This window comes from Lithobates pipiens, unplaced genomic scaffold, assembly GCF_037356315.1.
Source record: "Lithobates pipiens isolate NorthernLeopardFrog02 unplaced genomic scaffold, aLitPip1_a1.2 Scaffold_16, whole genome shotgun sequence".
Lineage (NCBI taxonomy): Eukaryota > Metazoa > Chordata > Amphibia > Anura > Ranidae > Lithobates > Lithobates pipiens.
This window is the reverse complement of record NW_027507748.1, coordinates 373,591,041-373,606,851: the sequence shown is the minus strand read 5'-3', so window position 1 is coordinate 373,606,851 and position 15,811 is coordinate 373,591,041. Positions and strand designations below refer to the sequence as shown.

The 15,811-nt window shown below is 39.3% G+C and overlaps 1 protein-coding gene across 1 annotated transcript in view; it reads left to right on the top strand.

The window, feature by feature from the left end:
• Positions 1–14,220, top strand: part of PPM1D (protein phosphatase, Mg2+/Mn2+ dependent 1D) — a 59,932-nt gene extending 45,712 nt beyond the window's left edge. The window contains exons 4-6 of the mRNA XM_077482138.1: positions 231–418; positions 1,312–1,548; positions 7,006–14,220. Coding sequence (XP_077338264.1) covers positions 231–418; positions 1,312–1,548; positions 7,006–7,530 — 950 coding nt within the window. The 3' untranslated portion in view covers positions 7,531–14,220. The remainder of the gene's footprint in view (positions 1–230; positions 419–1,311; positions 1,549–7,005) is intronic.
• Positions 14,221–15,811: the final 1,591 nt, after the last annotated feature.

Sequence of the window (15,811 nt, the reverse complement as noted above, 5' to 3'; positions counted from 1 at the left end):
TATGAAATGTTGGGTTTACGTATCCTTTGTTTTATATTGTGGGCTTGACTGTTCTCGTTAGTCTCTGTCCCAGTGCTATTAAAGGAACACGTGATGTCTTGTTAAGCCCCAGACATGTTTCTGGGCTTGTATACAGATCCCCCTAATGAGCTGCTGTACTTGTGTTTAAGTTGCAATTATTTACATGTTCTTAAATTTTTAAATTTGTATTGATGTTCTATTGTTTTCAGGTGATTTGTGGAGTTATGATTTCTACAGTGGGGAGTTTGTAGTGTCTCCAGAACCTGATACAAGTGTGCACACAATTGATCCTCAGAAGCACAAGTTTATCATTATTGGCAGTGATGGCCTTTGGAACATGGTCTCAGCACAGGATTCAGTTTCGTTGTGTCAGGAGCTGGAGAAATCCTGCGCATCTGTGAGTAAATATTTCTGTAACTACCAAGTATCACTTCATATTTTTGTGCCCTTAAACTGGCCATACATGGATCAAAATTTGATTGGTTCAGTAGGGGCCTGCTGAATTTTGATCCGTGTGGCCACTACTGTTGAACAGAACTCTATTTACTGAGCAGCTGCCCTGTCCGATAAAAGCTGCTCAATGGCTGCAGCACTGATCTGTATTCTGACAGCAGAGTCTCCCAACTGAAACTGTTAAATTTTTCATTCATCCCACTAGCTGAATGAAAATTTAGTTCATGAATGTATACAGGAGAACTGATGGAAGCCAACAAACGCAAATGGTGTTTTTTTTTTTTTTTTTTTATGTATTTTATTTTTTAAAGAAAACTACTTTTTCTTTTTAATGCTATGCAGGTGAAATAAGTATATTGTGGTGTGTGTGTGTGTGTGTGTGTGTTTTTTTTATTTTTTTTTTATTTTTTTGTAGCATACTGCAGATGAATTTTAGTAGTCCATTTTCACCAGTAAAATTTCTAGTGACTATTTAATTTTTTTTGAGTGGTGATCAATTACTGCTCAAATAGTACTTTGTGTAGAATGACCTGTCTAATGGAGTGGTTGTGTAATCACTATGGACCATTACTTTGCTATGGATAAAATAAAGATGGTTGCAAAGCAGTGAACAGCGTTTGACATTTCCAACAAAATTATAAAACCAATGTATCCATTTGATGCTGGTTACTAGTAACTTGTAGTATATTTAATAAAGTGCACCAGCACTATCTTTGAGGCCTGGCAACGCTCAACTACATGTGGTTAGTAAGCTTACCTGTCCAGCTGAGTATTCTGTGTACAAATTTGTGCAAGGTAAACGCGTTTTCTCTAATATCGAATATATTTGAATTTTAGGGAGAATGTGGACAGTCCTGTGCAAAAGTGCTGGTAAATCGGGCACTGACACAGTGGCGACAACGCATGTTGCGAGCAGACAACACAAGCGCCATTGTCATTTGCATCTCGTCTGATTCAGAAAAACACAGATGTTCTAATGAGGAGCTGCTAATAGATTTGTCTGAGAGACCGTGCTACAATAGCCAGGACATGTACCTTATGTCAACATCACCTTGTTCCACACCTCCAGTCAAGGTAATACATGTGTAAAATGATTTTACTCAAGGACACTTGGCTTTGAAGCTATTTTTTATATATATTTATTTTATTAAGAAAAAACTTGTAACAGCCTTACTGTAAGTATGGTAAATATAAACTTTGTTTTTAATGCTGCTTTGGGAGGAGGACTTACATTTTTAAATTTATATATTTTTTTTTTATTTGGACATGTGCTTGATCACATTATGAACAGTTTTGTACAGTAGAGAGAATCTTTTTCTCTTTTAGTTTTTCCAGTGGAAAAGTAACTGTATTTATGCTTCTGATAAATATATTCTAAATATGGTACTTGTAACCTCCTGGGTTTTTAAATGAACAGTGATCTCTACAGAATAGTGTATTTTAGGGCTGGTTCACACCAAAATGTGGTGCGGGAAAGGTGTATTCCTTGCGTGTTTTCTGCACTGCAGATGAGTTTGCACCCCATATGATTTGCATGCAGGTGCTATTTGTTAATGGCACCCTAAATGCAACTCACAAATGCAGTGCATGCTCAGCCACCAAGTTGCATAGTACCGCAGTACCATGCAGTTGGTGCAGTATGTTCTGAAAAGGTAGTGTTTGTACTACCTTTTTCTCTGTTCTAGTGCGTTTTTCAGCCCATTCAAGCAAACCGCAAAGGAATGAACTGGCCCTGAAAGCTATTAATTTGAAGTGTGGTAATTTTATGTTGACACACTTTAGTGGATGAAGTGTAATTCATCTATTATACTGTACGCCCTAGGGGTAATGACATTTTCCACTTTATTTTTTATTTTATTTTTTGGTTTACCTTTTGTATGGTGAAATGTGGTTTAAATATCTATCTTGGTGCAGCTACATGGAATGCTAGTTTACAGAGACCTGATCATCTATTTAAAACGGTATTAAACCCAAAACCAAAAATGTAATAGTTGTGTGAAAAAGTACTTTCCCCTTTTCGTGTGTGTGTGTGTGTGTGTGTGTGTGTGTGTGTGTGTGTTTGTTTTTTTTTTTTTTATATATTTGCATATTTCTCAGAAATGATTCAGGTAATCAAACAATTTTTAAAATTCCACAAAGATAACCCAAGTAAATCCAAGATGCAATTTTTAAATGTATTCTTTAATTTTATTAAGGGGGGGAAAAAGCTGTTCAAACCTGTCTGGCCTTATGTGAAAAAGTAACTGTGATTAACCACAATTTCTTTGAAAAGCTGAGTTAAATTTCACTTCAGGTCCCACCCAGGCCTGATTACTGCCAGACCTGTTAAATCGAGAAACCACATAAATAGAAGCTGTCTAAGTGAAGCATTCTAACAGATCACAAAAAAACACACATCATGCCATAATCTAAAAAAAAAAAAAAAAATAGATTAAAAACAAAGTAATGTACATGTTTCAGTCTAGGAAGGGTTTCTAAGGCTTTGGAACTCCACTGAACCACGGGGAAAGCTATGATCAACAAATGGAGATAACTTGGAACAGTGGTGAACCTTCTCAGAAGTGGCCGGCCTACAAAAGTAACTCCAAAGAGCATCATGACTACGACTCTTCCAGGAGGTCATAAAATAACCCAGAACATCATCTAAGGAACTGCAGTCCTCACTTGCCTCAGTTAAGCTCAGTGTTCATGATTCAACAAGTAAGTGACTCTGCAAAAATGGCATCCATGGGAGAGTTCCAAGGCCAAAGCCACTGCTGACCAAAAAGAACACAAAGACTTATCTCACATTTACCAAAAACCTCTTAATTTATCCCCAAGACTTCTAGGCAAATATTCTGTGGACTGATGAGTCCAAAAATGTAACCTTTTTGGAAGGTGTGTGTCCCGTTACATCTGGCATAAAGCGAATACATCATTTCATAACAAGAACATCATACCAATAGTAAGACATGGTGGTGGCAGCGTGATGGTCTTGGGCTGCTTTGCAGCTTAAGGACCTGAACGACGTGCCATAATTGATGGAACCATGAATTCTGAGCTCTACCCGAAAAATCCTAAAGGAGTTTGTCAGGCCATCAGTTTGTGACCTCAAGTGCACTTGTGTTATGCAGCAGGACAATGATCCCAAACACAACAGCAAGTCCACCTCCAAATCGTTCAAACAAAGCAAAATTTAGGCTTTGGAGTGGCCTAGTCAAAGCGCGGACTTAAATCCAATTGAGATGCTGTATCGTGACGTTACACAAGATGCTCATGCTGGAAAACCCTCCAATGTGGCTGAATTAAAACAATTCTGCAAAGAGTGGACCAAAATTGCTCCACAGCAATGTGAAAGACTCATTGCCAGTTATCGCAAACGCTTGATTGCCCAATCAGTTATTAGGCTTAGGGGGCAATTACTTTTTCACATAAAGCCAGGCAGGTTTGAACAGCTTTTTTGCCTTAAGTGAAACCATCATTTGCTCCTGTATTAGCGTGCCCCACTTGGGATGAAGGAGCACGGGGTAGATTTGGACAGCAACAATGTCAGTCAGGGAAGTGTGGTGGTTAAATGATCTCATCCATAGAACTGCAAGAGCTTTTCTGTTGAAAAACAAACTTCCTGTCTGAATTGGCAGATTCTAATAGCCTAGAAAAGGTAACTAATGCAGCCATCACATCTAAGGATTATTAAACTGCAATATGTTTTGCTTTTCGGTTTAATACCACTTTTATCATTCATCTCATAATTTAGTACTGCATTTCTATGAATTCATATTTTTATCCTTAGATTTTTTTTTTCTGTATAAAATCATATAAATACTTTGTTGCCAGGGGGTTGGTCCTGATGCCATGCAATTTCATTGAGGCTGGGTTCACACTCTTGCGAACACGGACATTGCATGTGATCCACACCGCATGCAATGTCTGTGCAATGCAAATTCAGCCATACAGTCCAATGGCTGAACATGCATTGGATTCGCATGGGGAAAAAAGTGCAGAAACCTCCCCCCCCCCCCACACTAGAATTAGATTTTATCTTATTCTTGTCCGATTTCACAGTTCGCACTGCGTTCTGCAAACCCATCTGTGGGTGTTAACTTTTTTTGTGTTGACATTCACAGTGGTTTGCAGAGGGCAGTGTGAACTGTCTGCGAGGGAGATGCGATGCAGGAATCTGCACTGGATTTGCGCTGCTTCTCGAATCGCAATAGTGTGAAACTCAGGTTTAGTGAGCTGGGTTTTCTTGAGGATCCTGGAGGAGTAAACAAAATGTCTAGGTGGCTACTTAAGCTCTCTATGCATTTAAAGCAGAGCTCCAGCCCCCCTAGCCCTCCCCCTCCAAAAATGTAGGTTGGCAGCTACAAATACTGTAGCTGCTGACTTTTTTTTAATATTCAGTCAAATCGATATTCCTATCACACACGTTTCTGCTATCAATGGCTTATAAAGTAGTGGGTGCTGCAGCGATTACCAGTTGGGGCCTGGAGGCATCAAACAAGCGTACATATTTGCCAGCACACCATGGATTGACAAAAGTTTTAATGAGGAGAATCGCATTAAACAAAGGAAAAGCGCACTTATCCTTTGTCATGCGATTATCTTCATTAAACCTTTTGGACGAAAATGTGACTATCCATGGTGTGCTGGCAAATATATGTACACTTTTTTTTTTTTTTTTTTAATATAATATTCAGACATTTACCTGTCCAGGGATCCCACGATGTTGGCAGCCGATTTTTCTGAATGGCTCTCAGGTGCTGCTGCTGCCGCCGCCGTTAAGGGAAACTGGCATCCCAGTCTGCTTTACGGCCGGTTCCCTATTGTGCATGCACAAGGCGCGCCGTGCTTTCCAACTGGCCTTGTGACGGAGGAAGGAGGGGGGCTGAACCTCTGGGTGACCTCGCCGCAGCCAGGTCTTCCGCAAGTGGGGACAGGTACCGTTCTCCGGAAGGTGCCAAATGTGGGTCTGGAGGGGGGAGGAAGCAAACAAGTGAAGCTTCCACTTTTGAGAGAAACTCTGCTTTAATTTTCGATCAGTATTATTTAATAGGTGTTTTATTTTTTTATTTTATTTTTTTAAAGGTGCTTTTACCCCTCCCTTTTTAGCAAGATTTTTAAAAGTAATTCTGAGGAGACTTGCAAAAATAATATATGAAATTATGTTTATATGATATGTATTTAATTTTTGATAATGGTCTTTTCAAAGCAGAACTGAAGTGTGTGTGGTTGGGGGGGGGGGGGGGGGGGGGGGCGGCTGGTGGGGTTTTTTTTTTTTTTTTTTTTTTTTCAGATTACTCAGCTGCTGTGCAGGCATATCAGCATTTCCTTTAAATCTCTGTGACCTTTTTGTTTAAGCTCTGCATGCTGTACAGCCAAAACTTTATATTTTCCCATACTTCTCTCTATGTATGTTATTATGCCCCTATTGGAGGTAGAGATCATTCCTGCACAAAACAATGTGGCTCCCAGTCATGTCACTTTTTCCTCCTTATGTGATTGACCATAGCATTTAGAAGAACAAGTGGCTGGTGAGAGAACAAAACTGAGGATTAGAGTAAAGAAACACCCCATCACATATCTGATTTCCTGACAAATGGAATTGGTACCTGCAGAAAGTTTTTTGTGAGCAAACTGCATCACTTCCTTTTTAGATGGAAGGGCTACCTTGTTCACGCCCACAATGCTAAAGAACAGCAAGAGGGCATGTGGCTGAATTGAAGTCTAGATAATGCATAAGTTACATATTTGCAAGTATGCATGTACAATTTGTAATTTTCCAAATGTTTGCATTGGATAAAAAGGCACTTTAGTTCTGCTTTGATTGTTTCCCATTCTGTTAGGACTACTGTGATTTGTGTATTTTCTGTGCACAATATGAACTTAAGTGGATGGGCTTTTAGTTGGAGATTTTTTTTTTTTCCCCTACATGATTTCTCTGTAGTAGCGTGTGTGCTCACACGTGTGTTATTACCAGATTTGGGCTTTTGCATTGCATAATAAATGATGGGGTATTCATAGTAAACAGTTTTTGACACGATTTCAAATACCTAGATTTGTAGGGGGGAAATGTATTAAATGTTTGTATTTTGTAATATGTGGAATACAGCTGGTCATGTGCAATTTTTATATATGCTGTGAATAATTTGGTCACTGGCCACATGTCTACATTGCCTATTTATTTATTATTGCACTAATAAATGTCGTCATGGTTTCAGATACTTTTTGTGACAACACATTGCAAAGAAAAAATAACCATTACAGTATTGAGAAAATAAAGTGCTTCCACAATGACTGTTGTTGGGTGTTTTTTTTTTTTTTTTTTTTTTTTTTTTTTTTTTTTTTCCTGGGTTTAGCTGAGCTTTACTTTACCAAAACCACATTACCAGTGGTGACTAGTTTTTAAAATCTGTTCAGGCTGACAATTTTTTGCATTTTTTTTTTCTTTTAAAGTGATAGATATTTAATAGTATTGGTATTTATTGTGTGCGTGGGTTTTTTTTTTTTTTTTTTTTTTTTTTTCTTCTAATGAATGTCTGTTTATTTTAGATACTGGAAGATGATCCATGGTGGAGACTTACTCTATCTGAGCCTCTTCCATCCCTTATTCGCCGAAATGCCTTCTCTGATAGCTGTAGCAAATGGGGCTCTGAGTCAGGCAAATCTAAAGCACTCGCAAACCCTTCACATCCTTTAGGGGATTCTGGAAACCCTGAAGATAGTCAGTGGGCCAGTGGATCTCCAAACATCTCCCCTTCTATATATCTCTTCCCTGGCCCCTCTTCAGCTGTTGGTACAAAGGGCACTAAAACGCCAAGCAGTAATAGTCCAAAAACTGAAATAGAAAAGTTATCTTCCTTGAAACGGACATTAGAGGAATCCAACTGTGGACCTGCAGTTAAAAAGTCAAGACGGACCTTAACTAGGAGTAGTGGTGTGCAGGCTGAAGGCCCCTCTACCACACCGAAAAGGAGGAGTACAGAGAGGGTGATAATGAGACGCAGTCTTCGAGGTCAGAAGAAACTTGGACATCCTTTATTACATCAGCATAGAAAAAGTATATGTGTGTGTTGAATGATTCTTGCATATCATGTTCAAATGGCACTTACCTGTTGCAAACTCCATCGAACCCATTGCCTGTATTGATGATTTTATTTTCCATTACTTCAATATGTTTCCTGACTGCATTTTTATATTAAGCAGGCCCCACAGTCTCTCCTTCCAGATGTAAGCTTTTTTTTTGGATTTCCAATATTTTAGCTGGTTGTGGTTTTAAATGGTTAACATATTTTAACATTTTATATGTGTATACATTATGTTGGATTCCTATCATTTTAAAACTGTACATATGTATGACTGACATATACACTTTATTATTATTTTTTTTTTTAATGTATAAGTTAAAGGTGTCAACTGTCATCATGTTCCATCTGATCTCTGTAGAGGGCAATAGTAAGCATTGTGTGTTTTCCTAGATATAAGTGTGGCTCATGTCTGAATTATGCCAAGGAGAATTGCTCTGATCAAATGCGTAATTGGTATTGGGAACAGATTTTAATATAACAAATTTCAGATCTTCTGAAATGTATGGAAAATTACTTTTAAGTGGTCACCTATTTATAAAGACATAAGTGCAGATAAAATAAAACCTGTATTTTTACCATATGGAGCAAAGTGACAGGCTTTCTTTGCATATTGTTTGAGCATAGGACCTCGCCTTCCTCCTAGTATGCAGAGCCTGTGGGGTTCTCTGACACTAGGTGTGCAGCAGCAATGGTAGTTGAGGATGTGATCTATAAAAAAAAGCAGTTACTTGGCCATCAATTGGGTGCAGCTGAATTCATCCAATTACGCTCATGGTGTTTGACTGTTCAGTCATCTCTAGGTGCCTGTACTTTTGATAACATAATGGTTGGCTGGTGATAGAGCAACTTGCAAGAGAATTTCTCCACTTGAGGTTGATTGGAAGATGGGTAGTCTTAAAGTGTTACTAATCCCAGTAATATGAAAATAGTTCATCTGCCTGCGCCCCCCCTAATAGTGTCCACAGCTCATAAATCCTCTTTTTACGTTAAAATATTTCCACTATGACTTTTTGACCGAGCTGTATACCATGGTTACATGATAAACTGCACAGTTTCTCCAGTGCTGAGAGTTTAGGTGGGGAGAGATTCCCACTTCAGCCTGTATACATGCCCACAAGTGTGATACCAATATCATGTGACCTGGCTACATCTGAGAAGTAATTACTGTACCTATTATTACAAGGGCTATATTCCTTGTAATTGGACTAAGGGGCCCCACATTTAAAAAAAAAAAAAAAGTAAAATTAATAAGGAAAAATTACAATTTTAAAGCGCCTCGTCCCGCCGAGCTCGCACACAGGTGAACGGATAGTCGTGCCTGAATATGAAATCTTCTAACCACATGTGAGGTATCGCTATTCTGGTAACAAAAGGCAGCGCTGTTTGTTCTGAATGGCACTCCAGTGCACCTTGCTGATGAATAAGTGTTGGAGTGCACTGCCAAAAAACTTTGGTTTGTTTGCAGCCTATTCATTTTAAATAGACTGCCTTTAGGCAACACACCACAAGTGTGAATGTTGCGTGTTTATACATATTTCTACAAAAGGGTTAGTTCACATATTTGAATATCAAAATTGTGGCTTTTTTTTTCCCTTACATGAATTTGTTAAACTATTGTTGGCTTTTTCTCATGGAATTCTCTTCAAATTGCGCCATGTTCTGCTCTCATCCCTACACGCTACTTCAAAACTGGTATGTTAAGCGGTGAAAATCCTTTTTACGGCCTTTGGTGAGATGATTTGTACATATAGAATACTGGAAACATAATCATGTGAATGCAATATAATTAACTGATCACTGCAAGCAAAGTTGATGAGGATACTGCATTTGTTATGCTTCTGCAAATTCACACCTTCAGAGATGAAAAACTATATTTCAACTGAAATATACAGTTCACGACAATTTTTGGGAGTACAATCATGATGCTGCATCTAGCTCCGCTACAGATTGTTACTTCCACATTTTACATTGCACCTAACATTACCAACAGGTGTTTGATCAAGATTTTAAATTCTGTTTTGTGAGTGAATTTAAATTAAAGTAGACCTGTTGGTACACTAAAATTCCAGCATAACTTTAGTTGCTGTCCTTAGTGGCTTAAGAGCCCTGAATTCTAGATTACCATTAACCTTGATGTATTTAAATTATCTGGAATTCAGTACACCCGATCTGCAGAAAAGAAAAGTATGGGAGTCTCTTCTGTATTCTGAGACTAATGAATGATTTTGACAAACTATATCTTGTAAATGAAGCATTCACTTCTCTGCCACATGGAAATTGTTATGTATGGTTGGTTAGGGTAGATTTACAGTCCATTTAAGACCCCTTTCACATTGAGGTGCTATAGCGTTAAAAATAGCAACTGGGGCTTTCACACTGGAGCGGTGCGCTGGCCAGGGCGTCGGAAAAAGTCCTGCCAGCAGCTTCTTTGGAGCGGTGAACTCACCGATCCTAAAGGGGCAGCGCTGCAGTGGTGTTTTGGGGGCAGATTTAACCCCCTTTTCAGGCCAAATATCGCCGCTTTACCGCTGACGCCCAGAACGGCTCAGTGTGAAAGGGGTCCTAACCAGCAGCTATTGTGGTGGGTTTAAATTTACTCTGATTTTTAACGTGTACATAAACTGGCAGTTTATCTCCAGGAAATTGTCTGGGATGAGCACAAAATAAAACACATTTCCTAAAGGTGAAATGCTTAGGCTAATAACAGGCCTATCTATCTCATATTGGTTCTCGACTGAGTGAAAAAAAACTTCACAACATCCTAAAACGAAATACCCTCTTCCACATCTTAATGTTCAGGCCTAGCTTTTTAAAAAACAAAAACAAAAACTTTGCCTCCACTTCTGGATCTGTCTGCCTAGGTGATCTGTTACTACGATGTCCCACTAACTCTTCAACGAGAATCTTTAGCTTGTGGCTTTGTGGTATTTCTACTCTACTCTACGCATCGCAAAGGGTGAGTACTACACAGGCATGAGAACTAGATGTGCCTGCTGGGTAGCCAGCTGCACAAAATCTCGGACGATAAAGAGCGCCAGCTTCAGATGCCCTTACATGGGATGACCATTGACAGTCTTGCATTCTGTGCAATTGACCACCTATTTAAAACGGAAGAAAACCCATCCATAAGGCCGGGTTCACACCGCTGCGATGCGGGAACGCCGCGAATCCGCGGCGTTTTCCCGCATCGCATTACTCCCGCCGGCAGTTCACACTGCCCTATGCGGACGGCTGGGAGTGTCAATGATATGTTAATGACACCCCCAGATCCGTCCGCATATCGCAGTGCGATCTGCCGACTCGCACAGGAATCGGATCGCATGGTGTGAACCCCCATGCGATCCGATTCTGTTGCGGACCAAAAAAAGGGTCCCGTGCGAGTTTGCTGCGGGAGCGATGCGAATTCAGCCATACTATCTGTATGGCTGTACTCGCATCGCTACGGAGATCGGATGTGATTTGCGGTGCGAATCACATCCGGATCTCCCCCCGCAGCAGTGTGAACCCAGCCTTAAACTGTTTTCATTTTTGGCATACTCCCTTTGCTTGTGCTCTCAACAAAACTGTCAAACCTTCCAATGGCTGGTGTCATAACTAATCACATGAGCAGCATCATGGCAGTTGTAGATTAAACGGTGGTAGCTTCCTTGGCTGAAAATGATAGGGGGTTTACTTACACTTTAACTGGGAAACGCTTGATTCCCTTTTTAAAATGAAAACTGCTCCTTAACTACTAGCTGAGCAGCCGCTGTCCTTATATCACGGCAGGTTGGCTCCCCTGCATGAATCACCGTAGCTGCATGGGCTATAGGGGGGTATGTGTCCACAGCGCAACTCCGGAGCTGATGCGGTCAGCCGCAATGTCTGCCGGCGACCCGCAATCGATCCTCAGAGCCAGAACGGGGATCGGCTTACGTATACAAACAGATCCCCATTCTGACAGGGATGTAGAGATATTTCTGCTGTTCCTAGTGATCAAGAACGGTGATCTCTCTCTATTCCCAGTCAGCATACTGCCCCACCATTAGAAAAACCTACCAGGGAACACATTTAACTCCTTGATCGCCCTCTAGTGTTAACTCCTTCCCTGCCGGTGACATTTATACAGTAATCGGTGACTACTTTTAGCTCTGATCACTGTATAAATGTCAATGGTCCCAAAAAAGTGTCCGATTTGTCTGCCGCAATCCCGCTAAAAATCGCAGATCACCGCCATTACTAGTTAAAAAAAAAAAAAAATCATAAGTGTCATAAATCTATCCCCTATTTTGTAGACGCTAAAACTTCTGCGCAAACCGAACAATATACACTTATTGCGATTTATAAAATAAAAATTTTTATCCCAAAAATATGTAAACTACATATTGGCCTAAACTGATAATTTTATATATATATATATATATATATATATATGTTTATAGCTTAAAAACTGCAGAGGTGATCAAATGCCACCAAACAAAGCTCAATTTGTGGGGAAAAAAGGGGTACAACTTTGCATGACCGTGTAATTGTCATACTTGCCTCCACTGTGCAGCTTGTTTTTGCATAGAGTGGCCCAGATCCTCGACTCCTGGGGTCCCTTGGCGGCCCTACTCACTTCAGATAACCCTCTAGGAGAAGCGCTGTCCTGGGGGGTTACCTTGCGTCCATAGACACAAATGCCGGACTCGGCCTCCATGTCATTGGATTTGATTGACGGCAGCGGGAGCCAATGCCTGCGCTGCTATCAATCTATCCAATCAAGAGCAGGTACCCCCCTGCAGAGAGGGACAGCGTGTCTCTGGCGTGGCTCAGGTAAGTAAGTCGGGGTTGGGCTGGGGGTCCAGTGACTGCCAGTTTTTTTTTTTTTTTCACTGTAGTGCATACAGTAGGATGCATTAAGGTGAAAAAACAAGATGTATTAAGTGTTGTGTGGGGGGTGTTTTTTTTTTTTTTTTTTTAAATAACCTTTTGCTCTTCCTAGAACAGATGTAAAACAAAAATGCTATTGCATTTTTTGGGTTTAAAGTTTGTACATTATTATATTTAAGTGAAACTATATCTATTACATTATGACCAGTTTTTGAAAGAATGAACATGACAAAGTACATGGAAATATGAGTGAATAATATAAAGAAAGCTAAACGCAAACATGTAGACTTATTGCTAACCTCCCTGAAAAGCTAGGTGTCACTGTAGGGAGTAGTCTGCTTACTTGGTGAATAAAATGAAGTTGTGTGTTTGTTTTTTGTTTTTTTTTTTTGTTTTTTATTTATGTCCAGTCACTTGCATGAGTAAGAACAAAAACAGGATTTTTGCTCACATGATTTGATCAGTTTCATCTCAATCACTCGGCAAGTTACCGTGCTAGTTTCCTCTAGTAAATCTACCCCACTGACCCAGAGCAAGCAACTCTTAAGACATCAGAAGTTATAAATGAATTCTTATGCACTGATGTGAGGAGCCAGACGTTTCCTTTTTAATGATTTACAGAATAGTTTGGGGACAGAATTTAATTAAAAGCTTAAATTTATTCAATAGATACTGTTAGTACTTTTGCTGAAATTTTTCCAGCGGAGTTGGAACTTCTACAATAGTTGAATTTATTGTAATACGCAATGCACACCTTGTTTTTTAAATGCAATCTTACCTAGAACTTAAACTACAAATATGGTGATGCCTGTAATTTTGATCTGAATTTATATGTATGTATATGGGAATAGAAGCGACTCTTAGACAATGTCTACAAATTTTGGAAGGCTGCATTAGTTCCAAGTTTTGTTTTTTTGTTTTTTCTCTTGGCAATTTCAGAAATCCCTGCTTGATGCAGATTTGACATCGTTTTGAAAAACAAAAATGGACTGTTTAATAACTAATGCTAAGAAATGTGAAGTCTCTTATTTAAGTCTTTAAATGGCTGAAGCATCAGAATAACTTAAGTCTGCCATACTTTCATATTTTTAATTTGTTTTAAAATTATCATAATAGTACATTTCTAAAAATAGCAGCCAGCTTATCCTTGTCCATAAATAAAAGGATGGACCAAATAAATTAAATTTGAAAAGTCTCTCAAATATATTTGTATCTGGGGCTGTTACCTCATTCGTTTTTAGTTTTGGCAAGCTTTACGGGAGTACAGCAAAAAAAAAAAAAAAAACTTTTTTATATAAAGATATGACTGAAAACGCTTGCAGACAACTTTTATTAAAATCAACCAGTGTAAGGAAGAGGTATATTTCTGGGTTATATTTTGTGTCCAGAGCATTTTTTACACTGGATAAATGCTCTAGTTCCATAAAAAATACCACTTTTGAAGAGCCCAACTGAAATGATTTCCATCACAAAGTCAGTTTAAAGGCTGAGTTTGTGAAGTTATAAAATGTCATATTTAGCATAATTCTGTCATCTATTTCTCTGAGCCAACTATGTATTACCACTGGCTGGTACTTAGAGGTTGGTAAGCTTTTATGAATTTATTCTTGTGTTTTTAAGAAAATAAAACCTTATTTAATATGTAATCATGGTTTTTTTTTTTGTTTTTTTTGCTTTTACATATTGCTGATTTATTTTACACATTTTAAGAATTTTCCAAAACTGCATTTAAGTTATTCTGTTACTGATTTGGGGAAGTTGCCATTAATTTGTACTGTTTTGTTCACTTAAATAAAATAAATGAAAGCACGATGTGTTTATATATTTATTTTTTTTGTCTTTTTTTTTTTTTCTCCCTTCTAAAATTGAACCCCGGCTTTACCTTAGTTACACTAAACACTTTTTTGGTACAAATAAACACACTTGCTATATAAATGCAATATGTTTACATTTACGTAGAATGTACTTTTTTCTCTCTCGCTTTGTTTCCGCTCTCACATGCAAGCTCTTTTTCTGCTAGCCTTAGACTTCCTGTTCTAGGGTGGCTATATTCATTTTTCATGCAACCCTTTCCTGCTGGACCCCACAATGGACTATGCATCTACTTGGACTACACATGCATTCAGTACTATGGTAATGGCATAGAGAGAGGAGAATGCGACCAGAAATAAAGGTCGCTCTACACTAGTAGGGCTGAGGTGCATTAACAGAGGATTGAGCTAACGGGGGTGGGGGGCAGCTTGAGAACTATTTTTTATTTTCTTTTTTTCACCTTTTAACCACTTCCCGGCCGTCATATGACGTCCTTGACTTTGTGTGGCTATATCTGATGCCTGCAGCTACAGGCAGCATTCAGATAGTGTCTTTTTCGGCCAGCGAGTCCCTACACCATAAGAATGATCATAGCGGCTGATCAGCCGCTTAATCGTTCTTATGGGCAGCGAAAGGGGATGCCCCCTCCCACTGCCGCCTGGTGCTTCTACCGACTCTGCGCTGCATCAGTGAGTCTGAGTATGGATCCACTGGCCCTGGATGTTTACCATAGAGATTTCCGGCAGACCAGATGGTCGCCGGAGTCTCTATGATCGTTCGGAGGCTGGGCGCAATGTTGTGACATCACGCCTGGCCTTTGCATTCAAACAAATGGCGCCACCTCGGCTGGGAATCGGTGTGGTTGATTGTGGGTTTTTTTTTTTTTATTTAAGCTGTCCCAGCCTAGAGGTGAGATGTGGGGTTTTATTGACTCCATATCTCGCTGTAAAGAGGACCTGTCATGCCATATGCCTATTACAAGGGATGTTTACATTTTTTTTTTTTTTTTTTTTTTTTTGTGTCAAAGTGAAATTAAACAATTTTTTTAAAGTGCCCCTGTCCCCATGTGCTCGCACACAGAAGTGAACGCATATGTAAGTACCACTCACATATGAAAACTGTTTAAACCACACGTGTGAGGTGTCGCTGTGAATGTTAGAGCGAGAGCAATAATTCTAGCCCTAGACCTCCTCTGTAACTCTAAACATGTAACCAGTAATTATTATTATTTTTTTTTTTTTTTAAAGCGTCACCTATGGCAGTGGTCGTCAACCCTATCCTCAGGGCCCACTAACAGGCCAGGTTTTATGTATTACCTTGGGAGATGCAGACTAGAATACTGCAATCACTGAAAGCAACTGATATCACCTGTGATGTATTTCAGTTATCGTGCAAACCTGGCCTGTTTGGTGGGCCCTGAGGACAGGGTTGATGACCACTGGCCTATGGGGATTTTTAAGTACTGAAGTTTGGTGCCATTCCATAAGCGTATGCAATTTTGAAAAGTGACATGTTGGTTATCTATCTAGCATAACTTCATCTTTCACATTATCAAAATTTGTCTGTTTTTGTTTTTTAAAGCATGAAACAGTTTTTTCTTTTTCCCC